We start from the raw sequence: 25,514 nt of genomic DNA on the forward strand, positions 1-25,514 counted from the left end.
AATAAATTTAAATTGCTCTAGTTGAATTAAATTAAAAGCGTATTTTTAGTTGCTAAATTAAGGCAAATTGGCATAAGTGAAAAAGTAACAAGGAGCTAAATAAAATCAAGTAAATTCGGAAGAAGAAGAGTCAAATCATGTGGGAATCACAATGCAAAAGGTTCCATATAAAGTGCATGTGCAAGTGTTCAACGAAAAAAATTCAAGTGCCAGCTGAAAAATCTAATCCACATAACCCCCTGTATCTTCTATCCCCCCTTTCGCAATACAGTGCTAAAAATGTGCAAGTGAAGCGGAAATCTTACCAAAGTAATTGAAAGAAAGATATCCATAAAAGCCCCCAAATCAAACAAGCCGAGAATCGTAACAATCCCCACACTGGAATATATAAAAAAAGAGTGCATAATGTTCAATGGGAAGGAGGGCTCCCATTTAAAATGATGCCCCTCCATTCGCGGCATACGACGCAATGCTCCTAAATAGAAGAAAATTCTGCTGCGAGTGTTCCGTTGTCGAAACATGGTACGCGACAGTAGCCGTAACATTTGTTTTGGAAAATTAACCGAAACTACTACGCCGCACCAACAACAACAACAACAACAACCCCAGCCACAGCAGCAGCAACAACAGTTCGTTGTGGATAGCAGCACCATAAATAATAACAACAATAATAACAACGTCAACAACAATAATCAGAAATTGAAAAGGTAAGTTCGCCCTAAAAAGGCGTTTAACATTATTCAAACCAAAGTAAATGTCCATAGCTCTTAAACAAGCCTTAAATACTTTCCGTAATGCCTCAATTTGATTTGTAAATATTGCAGTACAAAGTAATTTTTCTAAAAGGTTTTCTAGAATATGTTTATTTTTATTTTTAAATATATTTTATGTCCAATACTAGCTAAATTAGAAAATATTTGTAATGTCTTGTTTAATTAGCACCGAGTTTAACCCATCAAACTTGTGCCAATAGGCTATATTTTGTATCACAGTTCTTTCTTTGAAGACTTTATGATACTTTGATATCGGATCCCAGCAGTCTCCGACCAGTAGTTGCTACATAGATGCGCGTGGGTGCTAAAATGCCTCGGTCATGATAAACTATTTCAAAGTTAGGAAACAGAAACCAGAAAAAACCAACCTCCGAGATGTATGTATATTGTATCTGTTAGATGCCAGCGTAGGCCACTCACAGCTACTTGTATCCGTTGCTGCCCACACGAGGCCGTTCTTATCATCCAGTTGGGATACGAAAGTATCTGCGAGATGAATTTCTAAGCTGGCTGCCTGTCAGAGCTGCTACTCTTGCTCCCTTTCTTCAAATCCCCACATCCCTGGCAATCCGTGAGATACAAAAGCTAATAGCTGGCCATGCCCGAAAAAGAATGCGTAACTTTTTTACCTTGACTTGTCGTGTCTTTGCTTTTCTATCTAAGTATCTTACCTCTTACCTGAGTGGGTCCCACTTGGCATGGGTGTGTATATGTGACTACGTGTACAAACAGCAGCAAAAAGAATCAAAAACTAAGGGAAGGGAAGATAGAACGACATGTGGCAATGGGGCTGCTGCTCAGAAGATACTCCTCACAGCTCGATACCACTTCCTTCAATCTTCTCTCTACCTGCACAATATTTAGGATTGGATAATTTTTTGCATTACATTTTAACTATTTAATAGTTATTTAACAGTAAAAATATTCGAGGTTCTTTCATTCATCTCCCTTTATTGCGCAATACTTTTCTTATAGTTTCTGTGCCTTTTGTGTGTTTTCTTTCAGGCCTAAACAAAAGAACCTCTGAGCAAATTGTTTTGTTCCTCCGTTCTTTGGTTGTCTTTTTCTATGTATTTTTTTCGTGAGTCAAACGAGTTTCGCGCTCCCCTTCCCTTCTATATTTTCGTGCAGTGCAAAAGTCAAATGTTTTAATTACTTCATTAGGCACAGCCGAAATGTTTTTTCGACAGAGACTAGACCAACACATGCTATGTTTTCTGCTTTTCTATGCGGTTGCTGTTGCATTAAACCCGCATCAATGTCAGTCGACAGCAGTGGGCAAACCTCCATTTAATAGTTTTGCGGCAATTACCAACACAAATCGTGGAATTGCCGCGGTTCAAAACCAGACGTTGTCTTCTGACATTGACAGTGAACCCAGCGGCATAAGCCAAAGAAGTGAGCCGCCAGCACCACACACCAAAAACCGACAAATTATAGTTTCAGCTGCAAGCTTAAATTACGCACTTTTTATCACCCTCTTTTTCCATTGAGTACTTTGCACTCTAGCAGAGCAAAATGCCTATTTGTTTATTTGTAGCTGAGTAATATAAGAAAGAGAGGCGAGGTTAGTTTCCTAGGGCGTTGTTCAATTTTGTCTTATTTTTCGTATCTTTCACCTTTGAAGTGCACGTCATCCGAGCTTCGTTGCCGTTTTCTTTCGGAATCGGAAAATTTTAATTGGAAATAATTTTAGTTTGTAATAACGTTCCCACTAATTCCCTGGCCCACGGAACCCCATCTAACCCCGGCAACGTCAACTTAGATCACTTTATTAAATTGAATTTCGTGTTTCGTTTTTTAACACGAAATGGCAAGGCAGCAAAAAAACAATAATAATGATCTATATCAGATTTTATACAGACGAAAATGTGGGCCTGTATGTACTTTTTTTAGTGCTTTTGACTCGTTTCAATGTCATGTTACATTTATATTTGTTGCTCTTGTTATTGTGGTTTTCATTATTGTTTTTGTTGCACGGCTACACGGGAATTTATAGTTTTTTTTTGCCCGCTGTGTGTTCTTTTTGGCATTGAGGTTTCCTCCTCTCTCAAAGCTAAAAATGTAGATTAGATAGAGAAGCGCCAATCTAAGCGTCCTACAAAACTTGTAATTTCGAGAGATGAAAATGCATATACAAAATGAAATATTTTCAAATAGTATTTTATAGATGTTTCTTATTAACTAAAAGATATATACGTGGATTTAAAACCACAGCTACACAAAAAGCAACTCAATTATTTTCTATTCCCAATAATTACCATACCATTGTACTTTCGTACTTTACAATTATTCAAATGTTTAGTCATTGGCTTAAGGCGTGTTTTTGTTATTTTTTTCGTTCTTGGGGGGTCTGGAGCGGGGGTCTCTGGTTACTCATCCGATCCATCCAACGACTGCTTTCCAATGCAGGAACAGGAGTATAAACAGAACTCTATAACCATAGCCAACTCACACTTGTGCGGCGTTATTGTTATTATTTTCACTGCCAGTTGAAAATTTGTTCTGCCCGATTTCGCTGGATTGATAAGGTCCGTCCGGGTGGCGTTGCTTTTACTGACTTTGAAATTTATCTCGGAATTTCGTTTAATTTTTTTATATAAATGAAACACATGGCTTTAAAAATTTCTTTGTACATTTCATTGGGTTGAATCATCCTGATAGGTACCGTACAAATATTAAAAAAGGAATTGTAAATTATCTTCATGTTTTTTACATCATGTTATAATGGGTAATTTTGTGAAAATAAATTAAAAATTAAAATTATTTATTTAGAAAGGGTTTTCAGTTAAAAAAACTTTTAATTGCAACTTAATTTGGGTGTTAAATATATAATATTACATATTAAGAAATTTTAGTTATTTTCCACCTGTAAAAAGCTTTAAATTTTTTTAATTGTTTTAAGTTTTAAAAACTAGATTCATAGCAATAGAAAAAGTCCCAGTTTAAACAACAATATTGGCCTTACACCAAATCGAACTACGTTTTGGAACGTAAAGCAATAGAAATAAGTTGATTGGGCGGAATATTGTGGCGGTTCATGCCAGTTGTGCAATTATATATGTATTTTCATATAGCCAAACATATTCCGCTGTTCCGTTGCTATTGTTTTACACTTTTTATGCCTGGCAATGCACATTTCATTGTTTTTTGAGCAGTGTCGTAATACCCAAAACAATAACAAAAATCGGGCAAAAAACCGAGTAAGTGCCATGCAATAGGAGGATTGAGATATCACAAGGGAACGTGACGAGGTTGGTGGGAAAAAGGGGACAAGGGGCGGCTCGACGACGTCTGTCGGCGATGCGATAACTCAGCTTTTGTATGGGAAATTAGAAAATTCCCAAATAATTTCACACATGAGCTGAGCTCGGGAGCAGGAGGCCGAGAAGCAGAGATGGAGATGAATCTCCGGATCCGTGAGTCCGTCTCTGCTGCGCGCAACGTTGCCGCTTTTCACGGTGACAAAAGGTGCTAAAGAACCGGACAGACAAAAAAGATTATCATCAAGGGGCGATTGTGTGAGTTTGTTTGGCCCTGTGTTTGTGAGGCCGAACGAGGCGAGGAGGCACAGAGCCAGCACAAAGAAGGCGCAGCAAGAATCGATTATTATTCCCAAAGAGCTGACGAACGGGCTCAGAAAATATGGTTATCATACAGAAGTGGCCAAAAATGTGTGTAAACCGGCTTCAAACTAGTAAAAATCATGTTTTGGAGAGAGGGGACATCTAAAAACATACATAGTTTTGTGTTAAAAACTACCATTATCTTTATAAATGCTTTAACATTTATTTCGGGCTAATTTAAAAATATTAGAGAGGTTTTTATTATATTTTTTGATATTGTGCAGCTAGCCTAACCAATACTTTCAGCCCGAAACCTTTCTTGGCTACCTATACATATACTACACTGCTTTTTCTTCGGAAGTCCAGTTACTTTACGTCATCATTACTGCATACCTATTCTAAACTTTAAATCCAGAAAACTGGGAAACTAAAAAAAATGTATACAACTGCAAAATTTCAGAGATGGATAGCTATACTATAATCGCGTCGTGGCTAGGCTAAACTTTTGGTCGTATCTGTAAATACAACCAGACGATATCGAACCAAGAAAGCGGAGAAGGATGATGATGATGGCTCGGCTCGGGTTCAGTTCGCCTTGGTTTTGGTGTTCTGTTACCTGTTTGTGTTTCTGTTTGGTGATAACCAGTTGGAACCCGGGACCTGGACTTGGATTGGGATTATGTTTGATGACGGTGATGATGATGGGGCTGGGTGACGTTGTAAACCGGTTTTTCGGCTTTCTGGGGCCTATCATAAAGGCCCGATCAGGTGCATACATAATAATACTGCTGGCCGCATGAAAATTAAGCGACATTGTTGCAGCAATTTTCATCGTACGACGAGAGAACGCTGCGCCGCAAAGACACAGATACATACATGCACACAAACTGTGCGCTACGCGGCTACAAAGCTGCAGGAAAATAAGAAACAAGAAAAAGCAATACGCTGAAGTTCGGCAACGTTGCCTGTTGGTGGGTTTGCAATTTCGCATCTAACAGATACAATAATACCCCAGAGCCAGCTGTAGACGCTCGTTGTGCTTGTTTTTCTTGTTTTTTCCACACACACACACTCTCTGCTTGTTTTCAATTAGAGTCGAAAAAAAGAGAAAAAGAAAAATACATTTGCTGCTATTTTTTTTTTTTTGTTGTGCGACGAGTATCTTGCAAATATACCGCACGTTGTGTAAACATCAGTCGCTGCCTCTGTCTCTGCCTCTGCGCAGTTGACGTTGACGTCGACGTCTCAGTATGTGGCGAGCGAGCGAGTTTTTGCTTGTGTGCGGTGTAGTTTTGTAAATGTATCTGGGTATGGATTTTTGTATCTTTGCCTTTGTGGTCGCTGCTTTTGTAGGTTTTCTTTCCTCTTCTTCTTATAGTCTTCGTCTTCTGCTTCTTCTGCCGCTTTTACAGCGACTGCTTTATTTTTATGCTGGCATTTTTGCGGCACTTAAAATTGGCTCTCTCTCTCTTTCTTAGCTCGCTCTTGCTTTTGTCGTTTAATTGCAAATGAGTCATGCACACACAGATACTCACACATACGACACACATGTACCATTCAAAGTCCATGCCTGGTCAGCAAAAAATCTTTTTTAATCAATTGGAAACGAAAGAGAGGAAGTCCACTTGCGCCCAGCACCCCACCCATGGTTGATAAATAAAGAATTAGACTCCGCCATCTCTAGTTTTCTTATTTTTCGTCCAGCAACAAAGGATTTTTATTTTCACCCAAGTAAATACAGAAAACTAAGAAGCGTCTAAGATCAAAGCGAGGGCAATTTGTTATTTCTCAAGTTGAGAAGCTGCGACTTAAGTTGGGGTTTTCTTTGGTGAACTCCGGTTCAAAGTGAACCTAATCAGTAGTATGCAAAAGTAACTTAATCCATTCTAAAAATTGGTCAAAAACCAAGATATATAAATGGGAGTGCTTCTTCCCGTTTTGTTCATTTGCTTCCCTCACCTTGTATTTCCTTTAAGCAATTTGCATGTTTCATTGCAATTGTAATTTTTTTTGTTTTCCAATTAGCGAAGCAATTAAAAATAATGATTAAAAATTTATTTTACGAAAAAATCGTATTTTCACAGCAGCAGCACACACGCCCAATAAAAACATCTGACAAGTGAATAATGAAATCAAAAGGAAATTTTTTTATTAAATTGTTACGTGAATTTTAAATGGACTTTACATGCTATATTCTCTTAATTGTTATTTACTCATTCACATAACATTAATACTCAACAACGAATAAAACTCATAAAATGAGAAATGAGTTAACAACAAAAACATCACGCATACGGCCTGTGCGACAATGGGTGATGATAAATAAAGCCGAAACTCACATAGAATTCTGTTGAGCCTTTAGTTTTTTTTTGTCACCGAGGGAGAGAGCTGCAATTGCAATTGCAATAATTGACAATAATTTCAGTGATTATTCCGTAAATTACTTTGATTTTATACCCCAATCTATAAGCCTGTATCTCCTCCACCTTTATGACAATAACCAGTGGACTCCATCTGCTCCTCCACCACCGTCAGTTGCGCCACAATATAAATCAGTAAGTAAGTTATTTATATACAACAGATTTGGAAGTTGGATATTACAAAAATAGAAAATACCGCAATTATCAATTCAAACACATTGTTCGGTGTCTTTTACTCGTCCACCAAAATATATTCATAACCTTGCAGAGGGTGTTACAATTTGGTCAGATTTTCGATACGCAGATATAGGGACAAATGCATATTTTCTTGACTAGAATCGTAGTTCGGTCCTCTAAATTTGAGAGTGGCGTACAAACAATCAGGTGATCTTTGAAAAATAAACTGTTATTAATACTGCTTATAGCTCTATTTTAGACTTATATGTTGGCTTTCGACCCCAAGCCATGTTCTAGAAAATTTCACTTCGGAAAGTTTCTTCTTGAAATGTTCCACTGTACTTTATCTAGCGCTACACTGCTAATTGTTTTTGATTAGTTTGTGAGAGGGCGTTACGACCCGCATGACTGACTTGTCTTGGTTCGTTTTTCTTTGGTTTGGCCAATGAGAGGGCCGTCTTTCATTGCATTTCAGACGAAAAGAAGCTGGAGGTTATTGCACTCTCCTCGAGCAAGGGCATTTTACCCAAGACCCTTGGATGGACCAGACTCTCATATAGATAACTCCATCTGCACCTAAAAGCTCACGTCACGCGACTGACACAAGCAACCTGCAAAATGCCCTAGTATTTTTCATTTGTTAGGCAATCCATGCCAGACTTTGAAGGGCCATGGTAATAGCTGTGTAAACTTGGATAATGAGTAGAGCTATGGTGTATCTGGCTTAATCAAAGTACTTCCTAATTATTCATTATACATTTTAAGTCCAAGTTATGTTTTATATTTTAGATGTAAAAAGTACAGAAGAGGTGCGTTGTGTTAGTTGTATTTGTCCTAAGTTTATTTCGAAGGGTGAGCGTGTGTCTCGTTGCAGCGGCCTTTCGCTTTCATGCTCATTCATAGGCCAACAGTCTTTCCCTCTAAATATACGTATGCACATATGTCTGCCCAATCCCTCCCTATATCTGACTGTCTGGGGCTAGAACAAAGAAAGAGCTTAGCTACTTGCGAAGATAATGGCAAAAATTGTCCAGCAAAATGCGAGAGATACAACGTATGAATATGAAATTGTTGTTCTGCTGCTTCCTGCCGCGAATAACTTCATGGTGCGATGACAAAGACAAAGCTCTTTCTGTTCTCCATTTTCCATTTTCTATTTTATTTTGTATTTTTTCTTCTCCTGGCTGCCGTTTAGCGGTCTGTGGACCTTGAGCTTTGTTCTAGCTTTGTTGTGCAAATGCTGGAAACACCGGGAGAACAACGAAACTAAACTTGTTCTGCCCAGGATGCAGTCGTAGAACCCTTTTTTTTCCGCTGATTATTATGCAGCGCCAACAACAAATAACTTTGACATTCAAAATATGCCCAACGGAAATCCGCGTAAGGGGAAATTATGTGGAGGAAAACAGTAGGGAATGCGGGGAGGAAAAGGGAAGCGGGAAATGGGCACAACAAGCAGCTGTGCATTATGCGAGGGCAAAAAAAAATAAAAAGAAATATACCCCAATGAAAATATGCAAGCACTGGCGAAATACTTTTTAACTTTTTTTTGAAGCTGAATTCAATGAATGAACTTATTTGCTGTTGTTGCTCGCTACATTTCAACCCTTTCTTAGGCCTTCAGCGTTTGACTTATGCAAAGTTATGCATATCTCATTTCGTAGCATTAAGTTTCACATTTGATTTTTCGGTTATTTACCGCCACCTGGCTTTGTTATCAGACCTACAAATATGCATGGGTATAAGTTGCAGTAGAACGGAAGAAAAACGGCCATGAATGTTAAGAAAAATGGCATTCCCTTGTGATTTTGAATAAAATAAAGGTATACTAAAATAAACAAAAAACTATAAACTAATAAATAAATTATAAAGAGCTATTAACGATACGCCTCCATTTCAGGAAAAGGAAAGGAATTACTTTGGGGTAGAGCTCTCCTTTCTATCGCTTACCTTTTTTCCAAATAAACGCCATATGGTCCACGGTCTCATAGTGGCCGATCTACCCCGAAAGACTGCGAGGGACTTAGGGCGTTTTATAATGGCTTCTGCTAAACCGTTACACGTCATTTCACTCAACTTCAAGCGACTGTGACGGGACTCTGAGAACGACCGATTTAGACACCCGGAAATTGTCGTCTTCGCTTTAGCTTCAGTCAGTCAGTTCGCCAAAAACACCACACGTAGCCCCCATCCAAAAACCCCCGAGTCTATCTTTATATATTCTGCTGGTGATTTGTTCGCTTGCTTTTTGCATATTTTTGCCATGCACATTGAAACACAATTTTCATATTTGTATCTTTTTTATGGCTGTCTAGACACTGCGACCGATACCGACACCCACGGCTTGCAACGTCAACCCTCTATAATATCACCTCCCATAACTTGAATTGCTCAAAAAATAGTTAAAGTCATTTGTGCATAAATTTACCACAAAGCGGCTTTTAAATTGCCACCTATTTCGTGATTAATGATCGGCAAACTGTTCAAAAAATAAAAATAGTTTAATTTGGCATATATTTGTCAAGATGATAGAACCTTTTTTATTTTTTGTTTTGTTTAAGTTTTGATGAGTTCTGATGTTGCCATTATCGGTTATCGAATGTGGCATATGGATGTGCCATATATAATAAGGTTGGCAAATAGCCGGCCATATAGGAGACTTTGTAATGGGTTTTGGCGAATACTTGGATTATTGGTTGATTATTGAGTAACTAATTATTTTTATGTGGTGTAATTTCGAAGAGGGGTATCTAGGGAGTGTACTGGAAAAAATATTGATTACATTTCTAGCAATTATTATCATTTTAGAGAATTCTATTTTTTAACGTGAACACCTTTTAATATTTATGCATATGATTTGCGTGATTTTTTTTTGTTAGTCCGAGAGGCGCCTAATCTCGGCATAATCATCAAAGACCATAAAGCTGCCACAGCCACACATCCATCAATGACGAATGATGGGGGCGGCGGTGGCAGAAGTGTATCCATCACATACCAAGATACCAGCCCGCGAGCAGTGAGCCTAGGCAAAAGATTTTGAAGTCGACAGAATTCACACACTCGCCCAAGCTCCGGTTTGGGTTTCTCCTTTAAACAGCGAAGAATTCACCCACACCGATGCGAAGAGTGCCGAAGAACGAAGAACACCCACTCCAGTCTTGCAGCTGTTGAAGCCTAGTGAAACTTGTTTGGATGTTGCACTAGTTGCAACTAGTTTTCATTATTATTATTGCCATTGCTGCAGCTGGCGTATCTTTGTATCTGTATCTTGGGCTCTGAAGAATGAGCTCAGCTCGCCGTCTGAAACTGAGTTCGTGAACTGTCAACGCTCGCTTCTTCTGCGAGATTTCTGCGGCGTTCTTCTAAGTTTCTCAGCGTTTTCCCGTGCTTTTCTCGTTTTTCTTGCTCTTTAAGTGCAGCTGTCAGTCAAAGTGGCTGCAACTGCCTTTAAATGTCTCCACATTGTCGTGGTTGCTTTGGCTGCTGCAATTGAGGTCGCTTTATTGTTTTTCTCTCCGCCGCACCAACACGGCGCATACTTGATGTCAGCTTATGGTATATAATGTCTGTGAGTTCAAATATCCCTTATGCCTGGATGTCGCTGGATTGTTAGTTCATCCTGCCCAGGCCTCTTGTGTAATTTAATACTTTTTGCAAATGTGACCAACCTTGCCCTTTTATCGTTTTTTCTACTGCTTTCTTGTGGTTTGCCTTCGCTTGAAGGGCTTGCCCTTAACACGCTATGTACATTTCTACTATATATTCGTATATTTACATAATATATTAGCGGAGGGAGACAATGCTTAGCCATTCAAAAGCAGCAGCCGGCAGACGTTTTTCGCATGCAGGAAAACAAGGGAGTATAGTTGAGAAAAGAGGGACGATGGGTCTTCGACTCCTCCAAGTATTTTTATCAAATGTTGCGTTAAGATAAGACTGGTTCTCTTTTCTCCTGTTTTACGTTCCTTGCCAGCGGACATAATTCAAGACCTGAACAAAAAGGCTTTTGTTATAAAAACGTGAATAAAGCCAATTGAATTCGCAGCTCTAAGTTTGTTGTGACAAGGACACTTTTAGTTGAATGGTTTTCCCTGTTAAGGTGACAATCATTAGCATCTGGCAACCGAAACAAAAAAATAATAAAAACATTATTTTTTAAAACTCAAATATTTAAATATTTTGTGCCTATTACATACAAATATTAAAAACAAACATAATTTTTTGAAATGATATCTTCGATGGACTTTAGTCTGTATTTTTAGTACTTGGTTACTTTTTATTAAATATTTTTTTGTTCACGTATGTTTCACAGTGTAGCCGAGAAAAAGTATGTGTATTCGTAAAATTAGTAAATATGTATGAGAACACAGATTTAATATTTGAGTGAACCAGTTTTTCATGGTTACACTTTTCAATAATTTTCTTGCTTTTCAACCCTCCCTAAGCTCCCCGATCCAAATGCATTTGTTGATTTTAAAAATGGCCAAAATGCATTTGAGGCAAACATCTGTGGGTTTCTATATGGTTTTTGGCTCGCTCTTCTATGGTCGGTGCCAAAAAGGGATTTTAAAATTGTTTTTAAAAATGTATTGAGATGTATATTTCGTTGATCTTTGACAAGAGACATTAATGCCTGGTCTGTTTAAACTTAATATACTATATTCGTATCTTTTTAAAACTAAATAGATTGTAAAAATCAAGTATAATTGAATAAAATTTTTGCCTGTAATTTGAATTATTAAAATTAAGTAATATTAAATAATTAATTAATCGCCCAATATCCCTTCAAATCCAATCTTCTAGTGTATAATCTGACTTTTGTTTTAGGTCCAAACATTGTCAGATAGTGTATCTTTACAATTTATTTATAGAAGATATATTACATCTTCGGCTGGATTTGGCTGGGCGAATTTTTAAAAAAAGTCCTCTGAATTTTAATTTTTCATAAAGGCAAACGGTTCAAATTTAATTAATTTAATTTACTCAAATTGTTGTGGGATAATGTGGAGTACAATTTTTCCTGTTTTCCCCACTCGTGAACTCAACCTAAACATTATTTGGTTTCGTGCCATGTGCGCATCCATAATGGTTTTTATTGATTCACTGAGCTTTGTCTATACAAATAAAGTATACCACATATGTGGGTATACTGGATGTATTTTAGGCAGAGTATTATTCTTGATTTCCATATGGTTTGGTTTCATTCTTTGGCGATTTGTTTTTGACGTCAATTGTTAAATGACTTTCAATTGTGCATTTTTTTTATTTATTCTGGGGCTTTGGATTGTAAAGACGAGCAATAGTCCTCAATAAATAATGCTCACGGTATAAAAAGCATTTTTAGTAGTCTGTCATTGTTAAACAAGTCAAAAATCGTATAGTCGTCTATTTTTCGGAGTTCTTAAGGTTTTTGTAATTGCAGCGTGGTAATTTATTGTAATATATAAAAAACGTACAAATTATTTAAAACAATTGATAAATGTAAAAAAAATGTGAGTTCCAATTTATCAGCATTCGTATCTATCTCTTCTTTTTTCTAGGCCTTTTTAGTGTTATCTCGTTGTGCCATTGTTGTTGTCTAATTGCTCAGTTGAGTTATCTAGACTTCGCCCGCTGAACAGTATTCGTAAAGTGTCTGCCGCATTACACTGTATAGTGAACAAAAAATACAAAATATAATGTCATATGTGTACAATTCTGATAAGGCAGCAAGAACAACACCAAAGATACCACGCTTAGAGCTTTCTGATAGGACTCCAATATTATGACTCAGTCATTCGAGCGCCTGGTTTCTGTGTCTCTTCCTCCTTAGGCCTAAATGTACCTTTAGGGATTTTCGATTATTTAAATCATCGCACGTTGAGTGGGTCGAATGTGAATCGATTGTCGTTGGGAGCTTAACCATATCTTATCGAAGAACACAACAAAAGCATTTCAAATTGAACCACTATCTGAACTCCCACCACTAGAAAACATGTGCACATTTTTATAGATTACTAATACCTACTTTTGTCAAATTATAACAATTCAGTTTGATCAAAAAAATAAATTTTAATAAAACATAGAAAAAACTATAACCAATAATAAAAAAGTATTGAAAATAAATTAAAAAGGTTAAGTAAAATTTTAGGGAAAATCGAATGTTATTTGTGTTCTAACCTTAATCTATAAACAAAGAACTTATCTCGTATCACATTTAATGGCTGAAACGTACTTTTTATGAGCTCATAAAAGATTACGCGTATACATATATAGGTCTGAATATACTTTATATTTGATGAATAAATGCGTTTCCCCTGCGACGATTAGATAAGAGCCCTTCTGATTAGAAATTAAACATGTGAGTAACGTACTTTTTGTGAGCTACGAGTACAGGAAAACACTGCGGAATGTTTGCGTATATAGAGGGGCCCTCAAATATTTATATTCCGCCCAAATAAACGTGAATCTTTTAGAAAATATCATTTTTTAAAATCGGTTGTACTTGTATCGAGCTATTAAAAATGTGTATTTTACATCACGAGCACTTGTACCCTGTCTGTCGAATTTCTTACTTTATTGGCTTGCAGCACTACTGGGATTGATAAGGGGTGGAGGAAACTTTGTCAAGGTTGCCCAATGACCTTCAGCTTAGATCGATAATCAAAATTGTTCCAGAAAATAATAATAATAATAATAATTAATAACAAAAATTATAAATAAAAGAAACAACAAAATTTAAATAATTTCGCATCTAGTTTAATATTTGTATGATTTTGTGTTGACCAGGTATTTACCCTTCGAGCATACGCATCAAGTTAGCAGAACAACTTTTGATATCCAAACTTTTTTCCTATTGACAATTTGCCGTTAATTATCCGTAAATTATTCGTGAAAGAAATAAATTTGCCGCTTAATTTTTTTTAAAAATTATAAGGTGTTCTGCTAAGTTGATATGAAGTTAGCAGAACAACTCCTTAAACTTGAACTTTTCGAAAATGTTTTTAACTTGTATTTCGCCGTTATTTATCCGTAAATTATTCGTGAAAGAATACATTTTGTCTTAAAAAACTTAGTTGTTCTGCTAAGTTGATATCAACTTAGCAGAACAACTAAGTTTTTTAAAAAATAAATTTTAAAAATGGAGCGACAAAATTTATTCTTTCACGAATAATTTACGGATAAATAACGGCAAAATACCAGTTAAAAACATTTTCGAAAAGTTTAAGTTTAAGGAGTTGTTATTCTTTCACGAATAATTTACGGATAAATAACGGCAAAATACCAGTTAAAAACATTTTCGAAAAGTTCAAGTTTAAGGAGTTGTTCTGCTAACTTGATATCAACTTAGCAGAACACCTTATAATTTTTAAAAAAATTAAGCGGCAAATTTATTTCTTTCACGAATAATTTACGGATAATTAACGGCAAATTGTCAATAGGAAAAAAGTTTGGATATCAAAAGTTGTTCTGCTAACTTGATGCGTATCCTTCCTTCCATTTTTAAGCAATTTACCATTCCTTTCATTTCATTTAAATTTATTTCTATTCAATACTAGTTAAGTTCACTAGTCAGTCAGCTAATAGAGGCTTGAAGTGAAAGCAAACTTAACCCCTGAAGTACTGCTGAGTAGCTTCTATATAGTCTCCAAATTAATTAATCTTTGAGCTTTTTGGGGATTTTTTCACTTTGTTTTTTTCCGTTTTATTTTGATATTCTGGTTGTCCATTCTATTTCGGGTTCTGTTCTTCAGTCCAGAGTCGTGCCTAGCACCGGATTTGTGTAGTTCATATGAGCCGCGAAATTATAAATGTAAATAAATAATTTAAAATGGAAATATAATTTGCCATTAACTAGTAATAAATCAATTGGTTTGGTTTTAATTGGGTAAAGGGAAAAACTATCTCGCATCAAGCCAGCCATACTAGACTGTGTAATTGAAGTAAACAGTTCTGCAGAAGTTTCGTTTGGCGATTTTCCTTATCAAGTCTTTAGCTGCTGTTTAAAAAAGGCTCAATCAGCACGGCACACACTCCTTATACAAATCATAATGGCCATAAATATATAAACTCTGTGTGCTATATGCTTTCCTATGTACCTGCTTTCAAGACATACGGCAAGGTAAATGCTAAAACGCTCTTGAGCCGAGTTCTTTGGTCATGCCAACCATACAAAGCCGTGTGTATGTATGCTTATGTCCCATATGTATGTATGTTTATTTGTATAGCGAATCACAAAGATTTATCTGTATATATTTGGAGGAGCCACAAAAGACCAAGGCAAACACAGGCGGAAAGAGTGACAGAAGAACAGACAGAGGAAATCTCCATATAAACAGACCCCCACTATATATACCATATATATACATCCAGCTCTGTCTGCTACCTACCAACAACAACAAGTGTACCTGTTGTGCGTTGAGAAAAAAACAAGGCGACACAGACAGAAAAATATAAAGAAACCAGCAGTGAGTTAAAATGTTATTCAAGTTACCTTTGAGTCTCGAAACCGGTTTGCGGTTCACGTAGGTGCTGCCAACTCACTGGGCGACGAAGAAGAAAAAACACAAAACAAAATGTTAGGCTGGTCGAGATGCGACGGGTTTAGGTGGAGGAAAGGGGTATATCAGACCAGGAAAAGTACCGAAAACTAAAAATTCCTTCCATATTTTACTGTGCATTTTCAGGAATTAAAAGATGATTTTTAAAATTCTTGCAAACTACAATTACTACAAATTTTTTTTTTTAAATTCCGGCCGCAATGTAAAGCGAAAATAAGTTTAAAATCTTGAAAAAAATGAAAACCTCGAGTTTAACAATACCTTTTTGGCTTAACATGAGGACTAAACAGTCTGAAGAACTAATTTTCCAATACTCAACTCAAATGCACTATAAACATTTTGATCTCGGAAAGGGGTAGTATCTGAGTTATGTTTATGTTTTCGATTGCCGCTCTTGTCTGACGATGTAAACCAGTTTAAAGCTTAAGTGGCGACATTTTATGTTGTTTGTATTTTTCAGGCACTACTCGTATTTTTTACGCTTACCATTTCTAATAGGGTATTATAATTTTTTCAAACATTTTCAACGCAGTGAAGGAGACCTTTCCGATCCTATAAAGAATATCTGTTTTTAATTGTCATTAACAACCAAGCTGATCTAGGCATTATCGTCTGGCAACAAACTAGTTTTAAAGACATCTGTATGAAACTTTTACAATACTCTTTTTTAGGTACAAGGGTACAAAAACTTTGGCTTTCCAAAACTAGCTTACCTTCTTGTTTTCAAGATCTGGCTTAAGGAATCGTCTTGGTGTTTTTTTTATTAGTTGCTGTTGGCTTCCCACACAGACTGTCCGTCTCAAATTGGTAACCTTGAAATTGTTTATGATTTTTTGGGCCACTCAAAATGCTGCGTTTCCATTCTTTATTTCCTTATCCCTGCAGACGCTTTATCTTGATGGTTGTTGTTTTTATTTTTTAATTTTTTCCAAGGTTTGTCTACCTACCTTTGGGTCTGCTCAACATGTTCAAGTGGCTTATGGTTTTGGGTAAAGGGACTGCATAATTTATGCGCCACCGCCGGCTTTGTTATTCTTTATTTTCAGACGATCCACTTAGTTACCGATCATTTGGAGGATGTGCAAGCCTTTCATGGCAGATAAGTCCCCTCCTTGATTCTGCTACGACCGCCACTTGAAATGAGCCAGAAACACTTAAGAATTCCCTTTCCTTCTGGAGGTATTTATTATTTTGGACTCATCACTCAGTTGCTTTGGTATGATTTTAGTTTTTCATCAGCAAAGTTTGATGCTTACCGCGATGTTAATTTAAATTCGTTTACATTGTTTAGATGAGTGTAATATATATTTTTGTTAAATTGGTTTTAAGTATCAAGGAAGTATTTTTACTACAGTTTTTCAGCCCGCGGAAGATTTTATTCCCATCAAAAATCGTGATGTTTTCTCCAAATCAAAGTTAATTGCTCGGTTAAGCGGGAGAAGGATGTGTTTTTGTGGCATTTCTCTGGAGATGCGCTTCGCTGCACTGGGAATGAAATTCATGATATTCAACTGTGCCGAACCCATTTGCATAACCAGATTTAGTAGACACACGATGTTGAGAAGGAGTGGGTTACCATTAAGTATTGTCTCACTCTCTGGACATATTCCGGATCGCGTGTTCTTGGGTTGTCATTTCTTGAGCTGGCCACCTGCTGCACGGATTGCATTTTGACGAAGTCAAGGGGCTAACCGGTTCCATACGAATAGTAGCAGTGGCCATAAGTTGTGACTTTGTTTCTCATTCGGTGAATTATTTTTGCTAAAGGATTCCAAAAAGGGTGGCTGATGAAAGGAGGAGACAAGCGCTGATTTAAGAGTTCCCTCTTACATTGCATTTCGTCTCTCACATAAAACTTGCTGACTGAATCATTTGCTAATTCCTGTCTCGGCCAACTGTTTTTTAGTTCTGTTCTGCTTTTGTAGAGCTGGATGGATGGCCTTAATTGGTGGTTTTGCACCGAATAAATTACGGGTGTCAGTACTCAAATAAATATTTTCATATGTTTAAGTCTTCTGTTTAAGACTGCTGGTTGGTTTTCGGCTAATATTGGCTAGAAAGATATTCATTACCATTGCCAGGTTCAATGACTTTTCTTGATAACTGTGATTACCAGGGACTTGTGTGTGACAACCCTATGCAATTTTGAGCGGATCGAAATGGCAGTTGGCAAATCGGGGTAATTGCCACCTTGTATCTGCAGCTGTGGCTGTATCCAAATTCGAGCTCGTATCTGTGCAAAGCGGAGGCTTTCACCCAACTGTTGTTGGATGTGGGATCGGGATCTCGGCCCCTGTGCCACTCCCCCCTCGGTACCGCCTCGCTAGGCAAGCGTGCCACAAACGGCGGCCGCAAATCGGCGGCGGGGGCAACGCACTCGATGTGTTGCAAATATTTATTTGCACACTAATAACAATCACAACAATAATCGCGGCATTAAAAACAAATTGTTATGACGGTCATCTGAAGGCGATGATGATGTTTCTGGTGCGGCTGATCATCGCGATAATGGTGATGGCGTTGAGCATTGAACTAATTGTGCGCTCAACCAAAATTTCAATAACAATCAAATAAAAACGAAGAAAGGCTTTTAATGGAAGAGCATACCAGATATGCTCTTCAACTGGATCTAGATGATAATCGATTTTAAAAAATATTCTCTTACAAAGGGTTTGTTTTTTCAATATTGTTTTATAATCTGAATAGTATTTTTCCTGTTAGGAATTAAATCGATAATTTTGCTAATATTTTATTCTTTAAAGTATTTATAGGTCAAATAAAAAATTAATTTTTTTTTTATCTGTTTTCCTGTCGCATCGGTACCATTGTATATATGCACATGTGTTCAAGGTCTGGTCCCTGTTTTTGTTTGTTGCTTGTTCAACTTGATAATTTCAAATGATTTCAATTTTAAATATTTATTGAAAGTTTTTTTAATTTTTCTAATTTAATACATAGTTAAGCGAACATATTATTATAAATATGTAAGCATATGTTGTTTAATAAATAAATGTGTCTTTCTAAAGGTTTCCTATAATGCTACTTACATTTCATAAAAGCTAATTTTCACTTCTAAAGAGCATATCAAGTTTGCTGAAGCTAAAAAGGTACTACATTACTTCATCAGTAGCCTTTAGATTTTGGGTTTGCTTATGCAATTGCACGCGTGTGTGCTCCTGGTGTCGCGTGCAGTTAACCACTACCACACCAGACTCAAGCTACAGCGCAGGCCGTACGAGTGTATGCCATCGTTTTTCTTGTTTGCAGTGTGCAGTTTATTGGTGAATTTGGGTTTAATGTTCAATTTCAACGCCCACGTTCTAGTTTGAGTTTGTTGGCCCCTTAAACTTAACAAAAACAAAACAAAAAGCCGGCAACCGCTTTTCTTGTACTGCCATTGCTGCAATGTTCGTTTTGCTTGCTGCCGTTCTTGCTGGCAGCGATTTTCAGCTGCCATGGCTGCAACGACTAAAACAAAATTAACCGAATGCAATCATGTTTAATTATGCATTCCACACTTGATTTGTTTCTCTGTTATCTTTTGTTGTATTTCTCTCTAAAGGAAAGAAGAAATCAAACGACAGAAATCGAACACACCAAAATCTGTTTAATTCCACTCATTTCCCTAGTAGTTTTCTAAAATATTCCGCTTTTCCTAAGCCCATTTAAAAGAAGAAACGTAAAAAAGTTTAATACCGAACGCAGTTTTCTTAGGGCCCAGATTTCCATAAATTAACATACAAATGTTGCACAGTCTGTTTTCAAAGATAAAATTTAAAAAAGGAATATGGGAATGGGTTTCCTTCTGATCAGCATCAACAGCCGACTTGATCTTGCCATGTCCGTTTGTCTGCCCGATTCCACAAAAACTAGTCTCTCAGTTTTAAATCTATCTTCGAGAAACTTTCTTTTGGAACGGCACAGATCGCACCACTGTGTACAATATCCCAAAGCCTTTATAGGAAAGATCGGAAAGCTTATTGAAAATATTAATATTTTCCTTCTTTCTGACACATTCTTTCTGTTCTGGGGTGGAGCATTTTTCTTACAACAAAAACTCTTCCTCAAGAATTCTAATTTCAATTAAAAATTGTCGTAAAATAGTCAAGCACATTTCTCGGCAACCCATTAAGGGCTTGTGTTGCCAATCTGGGAAAGACCCCAGTTTAAAGTCAAACCCTTTTGCATCCTGATGTTAATTTTTGTTTCTTCGCCGAACAAAAAAGAAGAACGTTCGACTTCTTTCGTGTCAATGACTTTTGCGTGGCTCACAGTGGAAGTTTCTTTTCTACAGCGTTTGTGCTTTTCACTGGGCGGGTGGTCGTCGACGGCGCTCTCTTTTCCCTCGACGTCGCAGTTGGCGTGCACTTAAAAATTTGTTGTTCTTTTTTGATATGTTTTGCGGTTTATTTTTTTATGATTTCTCCCCGCTTGTTTGGCGTTTTCGCAGAGTACCCCTTCTCCACCCGCCTTTCTTTTTCCCCCCTCGTGCGAACTTCATTTGCATTTTGTCGCTGTGTTCTGTGTTTACTTTATTTGCTTTGCTTGTTTGTTTGTTTGCTCGCCTGTGCCGTAAACTTTTATTGTTATGGGCCCCAAAGGATGCGGATTGTTGATTTTTCATTCCTTAAATGATTCTTTTGGTTCCCTCACTTGACCATATACTCAAACGACGTGAGATTAAAAAAAAATCTGCTCCGAAAGTTAAGTACCAAAATTAGTACCTTTAACTTAAGAATAATTAAGTAAACCCCCCTGCCGGAAATCAAAGTTTTTGAAGTCTGGACGTTCCAAACGATTAATAAATACTAAATCGATTCTGCAAAATGACCTTAACATCCTATATGTAAAGTTGATAGGCATCGGAAAATGTATCTATGAATTTCAGCACAGCTTTTGTTGTTATTCTTGTATTTTAAATCTCCTCCCCAACAGACAGCAACAGCTGACCACAAAGTTGTTCCATTTTTTCTGCTTTTGTTTACCCGGTAATAAATTTTGCAATTTGACTTAAGTTGGCTATTTATTGGCCGCACTTCCCCCGACCACCACCTTTTGTTTGTCTTCGCTCTCGTTCTTGTGCCATATGCAATCTTTCACAGGCCCCCGACGATTGCGTGAAATGGTTCGTTTTTAAACATTTTTCGATATTTTTAGCACTTTGCCCTTGGAATATTTGACACGGTTTCTGGCTATCTTTTAAAATTTCAATAAGAACAGAAAGTTGTTGGTTTGCATCGCTTAAAGTTCCCATGCGGAACTTTTGGATTGTACATTTGTACATTTGTACTAATGTGCACACTATATAGTCTACCGCTTACTTTCTGCGGTGTTTCTATGTATTTCTTTTGTCTGCTTGGCATTTGTGTGGCTGGCTCTCCAATGTCAGCGAGAGATCAATAAACTTTTGGCAAATAACAGAAACGAAAAAGAGAAAAGAAAACAAATTAAAGCGCATGAAGAAAAGATTACAGCAAAAAGAAATAGCAGCCAAAGTTTCGACAGATAAAGCGGGAAAAAAGAAAAGGGGAGGGGGTGGGGTTCAATGGAGTAAAATCTCGACGTTTTGCAAACACCGCCTGCCGTCTTCTCCCCGGCTCTACTTTATTTATATAATCACAGACTATACAAAATTCAAGACACCAGTATACAATAATATACAATACATCATAGTCGGTTTCTCTCTTGTTATTTTTGGCGCAGGCAACAAAATCTGCGTCATCATCATTAAAGTTTCTTGGGTCTGTCTGAGTCCAAAACATAAATAAATCTGCCTCAAAATACACAAGGAACTTTCAATCTTTAGTCATTTTCCAGAAAAGATGAAAGCTGAGCCAGAGAAACGAAAAATAATGAGGAAAATCTTTTTGGGAGCCCACTATGTCTGCTGAAGCACATATCTCCCTATTAAATTATTCACGTGACATTCAGTTTTCGCATTGTTTTATTGGGAAAGTATAGATTTGTTGGCCTTTAATAATAAAGTGCTTATAATTATCATTTTAAATTTGTATTCGACCTTTTGGTCATTTTTAGACAGTATGTCGATTTACTAATTTGTTTTCTTTCCTTCTCTTTGTTTTCCTACCTTTCTCCTTTCCCTAAAAATAATAACAAGCAAATGCAAATAATTTATTTTTATCTCTCGCCCATACATACACATGTACAATATATATGTATGTACAACGTACATACCTAAGATTTTATTTTTCAGTTGTTGCCAATTTCTTGGCAACGATTCTTAACGCTTTGAACTTTTGCACTTTTTGTAAATAGAGACAAAAGGTGTTCCCGTTTCCGCTGAAAATGTGCAAGTAAGGCGATATATTTTTGTGTATTCTGCGGGTGTGTGTTATATGTGTTATTCATAAGCAAATGCCAAAGATCTGCACATCAAAGATTTGTAGAACTTTTAAAATTAGGATCTGAGTGCAAAATATTATAAAATACTAATTTTTATATCGTTCTTTTTTTCAGGTGCGTATCCTTGAAGCGACACTGCCTGCCTCAAGTCCTGGATTATTGAGGCAGCCATTGAGTGACGATGATAGTGATGTAAGTTGCCAAGTCAGTCAACAATTTTTTAAATGTCTGCCAGTCGGTCAATCAAATGGTCAGCGACTTGCTAACCAAGTTGACCTTTCCGGCATTATTTATAGTTCTCTGTTTTCTTTGGTAATAAGTCAAACGACATGCATATAAAGTAAATATTTCTGTATGAATAAGCAGGTAAACAGCAAATACACGTGGATTAAGCAAAGCAACCCTAGATAAGTTAAACTGAAATATGGAAAGAAATATTTTTGTTTCCGAAAATCCTCACTTATTTTATTTTTATTTTAAACTATATACCATTTTTTATTCTTTACATGGATTAACTCTGAAAAGAAGCTAGTCAGTGTTAATTATGTTGTTAGGCCTCCTAATTTTATATCATGTGTCAGACGCCTCACAAGAAGCACAGACCCGCAGAAATAATAAGTAGTCGTACCCTTGATAGAGGGTACTTGTGGTCAACTTAGTGCAACGTAACGCAATGTGCCCCGTCACCCCTTTCTTTCGCTCACGCACTGGCCGTCTCTTTTTCTCTCGAGAGCTTTGGTCAATTGCTTCCAATTGAGCTCAATTCCAGCTACGTTGAATTTCTCGCTGTGTGTTGATTGCACTTGACTTGATCAGCTGATGACAACTGCAAAAGTATCTGGACAGTGTCCGTCGAAGTCTGTGGACCGATAACATTTTAAATAACACTCGACTGCGGGTGACCCACTTAGGGATTTAATAGTTTTCCGAAAACCGGTCCTAACAAGGAAATCAAATACAAAGATTATGCCCTGACCAAACCCAAAAAAGAGCCACACACTCTGAAGTGTCAATAAATCTGAACAAACAAAATCAGATTTGGTACATACACACATACATAAATATACGACAGCTTAAATAAATTAGCAAATAATATAAAAAAAGGTTAACAAAAATTAATAGAGCTGTTCAAGGTTTTTGAGTGAGTTGTTGTCTGGGTTAGGTTGTTGTCTTTGCTCGAGGCTAAACGCAGGAAAAGAAAACATAAAACATTTTAAATAAAAAGGTATTGGAAAAAAACAGTTCAGATGGGTCAATAGACTTTTTGAAAGAGATAAACTGACTTGTTTTGTGGCCGCCGTATTTGATTATGAAAATGTATGTATAACGGTAGATTGAAGGGTCAAATGTTCAGCTCAAGTTTTTTTTTACTTTCCGATTGCTTTTTATAATATTACAAATTCACCCATATCTCTATTTAGATTAACAAGAATTTACAATTTTTGAGCAAGAAAAGGGGTTTTCAATTGTACTACGTACTAAATAAGCCAAAGTATAGCTTTTTATATGCAAAACGTATACAGATATAGTAAAATTTGTTTTTACACGTAGTCACAAATTCTTAGCAAGGTAATCAAACAAAACGTGTTCAAGTTTAAAAAAAAAGTAATATATTTGCAAACCCATCACCATTTAAAACAAACAAGGAGGGATTAAGCAAACACTACGTGGCAAGTAACAAATTAACAAAATGTAACAAAACTGTTTTGGTATTAAACATTTTAATGGTATATCTGTGATGTAAGTTTATTTATGAGTAGTAATACCTTTTTTAGTTAAGGTATATCGGAAGGAAATGTGGCGTTGGTTGAACAGTAGATTCACATATCAAGCTTTAATATACGTGTCCTTAGTTTGGGAAAAAGCGTTTAACTTGTCGAAATTAGCAAAGTACTTGAGGTTTTAGCTACTAATTTTTTAACAACACTTACCGATTTAATAAAAAAGAAAGGTTAATGTCTATGTATATCTCCGTTAAGTTCCGAGTGCAGGGGTGGCCACTAATCATCCGCCTCATTGGTCAGCATCGGATGTAAGCCCCTAAGCAATCGCTGGTCCTTGTTCTGCCAATCTCCTCCCCTGTGGCATGTGCCAGGCCAATCAAGAAGGACACCGGCTTTGGCACCAGAACAGTCACAGGTCCTTGTAATGTCGCAGTGGCTTCTTCAATTCGGGCCTTCATCCTGCTTATCGCTCCGCCAGTGCAATGGTGTAAGCCAATTTGTCTTCCCAGTGTTGGATTGCCAGTCAGTTCTGAAATGCCCACACTCTCATATATATAATGCCTTTTTCTATTGGAATACATGTGGAGACTTTCTGCCCAACAATATACAACAAAAACAGAAGGTATATTTTAGGGAAGAAACATTAAAGAAAAAATATTGAAAATGCTATTGTTTTGAATCGGAACTTCGCCATTTTCCAGTCACCATATTCAACTTCGTCTTCTGCCCCCAAAGCGTTGCCAGCCAACTAAGCTCCTCTGAGCCAAGAACCACGCCCAGCTGATTAGCATGGGCGTTAGTTACGTAAACTAAGCAGAGGCGTAGGCAAAGAGGAGTCGGTCGGAATGGGGAGTACGGAGGCGGTGCTTTCTCAATCGATTTGCGTAATGACATCGCCGCCCTGTTTGCACTATAAAATTCTGCCTCCTCCTTGGGCTGTTTATGTTATTACTGTAACGCCAGCGCAGTATCATCGCAGTACCGCGATGCTGTTCAAGCGCTGCATCCTCCATTGTTGCTTTAGAATCACCAGTACAGTGAGAGCATCAAACTTTGAGACGTGATTTATATCGTGCATTAATTAGACCCATCACGTCTCCTTTTGAGCCCCTCATCCCCACCCAGTTTGCTGCTCATTAGTCCTGTGTAAAGTTCCTTGGGAAAGTTGAAGAACGAAAAAGTAGTTCCTTTTAAGCTCCAGCAGCTGAAATTTCAGCTGGAAGTAGGAAGATGAGAAAATTGGTATCAGTTATGTAGCAGGATCGAGTGCCATATGTTTATACTACTTCATGAAGTGGAAGTTTTTAATGTGCAACAAACAAAGAGTTTATGTTTCTTAAAAGTTTCCTCATTTAATTAGTGTCATTTGATAGGATAGCACTTTAATTAGATTAATGATTTTGTAAGGAAATTTGAATGAAATTCCGGAGATATACTTCACTCGATTCGTTCCTGTTGAGGAGTATGTGTGGCAGAGAAAATTGTGGTCATCTCTAGAGACTTGGACTTTTCCTTTTCCATTATACTGGAGTTGAGGGCTTAAACCGCTTACACCTATTTCATATTGTCTATGCGAGGGGAGTATCATTTTTACAGTGTCTAACTCAATACATGAAGCCTGTAGAAGCTGTCAACAGGTCGAAATATTTTAAAAACGATTTAATAAAATTTATTTTAAATTGTCTTATTATATTTATTTTTAAATTGAAATATTTGTTTTATTTTTACATTGCTTTTGCACGTTGAAACGATCCTCAGAATAAAATTTACTCTGTGCGGAAATAAGAATGGAACTGGTTCAAAACTTTCGGTTGGGTTTTAACCCATTTAAAGCTTTACGCAATGCAAGCACTGAAATGCAACTGCACAAACTGTGCTTACCAAAAATGCATTAAATTTCACCCGGCAGCGAACCAAACTTCAAACTCAAACACAAACACAAACAAATGCG

The 25,514-nt window shown here is 37.0% G+C and overlaps 1 protein-coding gene across 5 annotated transcripts in view; it reads left to right on the forward strand.

The window, feature by feature from the left end:
• spen (split ends) overlaps positions 1-25,514 on the forward strand; it is a 58,647-nt gene that overhangs the window by 3,634 nt on the left and 29,499 nt on the right. For 4 of the 5 annotated variants that reach the window (XM_017079007.4, XM_017079025.4, XM_017079016.4 and 1 more), the window contains exon 3: positions 272-707. In XM_017079007.4, the coding sequence (XP_016934496.2) occupies positions 520-707 (188 nt within the window). In that variant the 5' untranslated portion in view covers positions 272-519. Of the gene's footprint in view, positions 1-271; positions 708-21,953; positions 22,032-25,514 lie in introns of those variants that run through there. The other variant, XM_017079043.4, reaches the window with a different exon arrangement.

Source organism: Drosophila suzukii, chromosome 2L, assembly GCF_043229965.1.
Source record: "Drosophila suzukii chromosome 2L, CBGP_Dsuzu_IsoJpt1.0, whole genome shotgun sequence".
NCBI classification, from domain to species: Eukaryota; Metazoa; Arthropoda; class Insecta; order Diptera; family Drosophilidae; genus Drosophila; species Drosophila suzukii.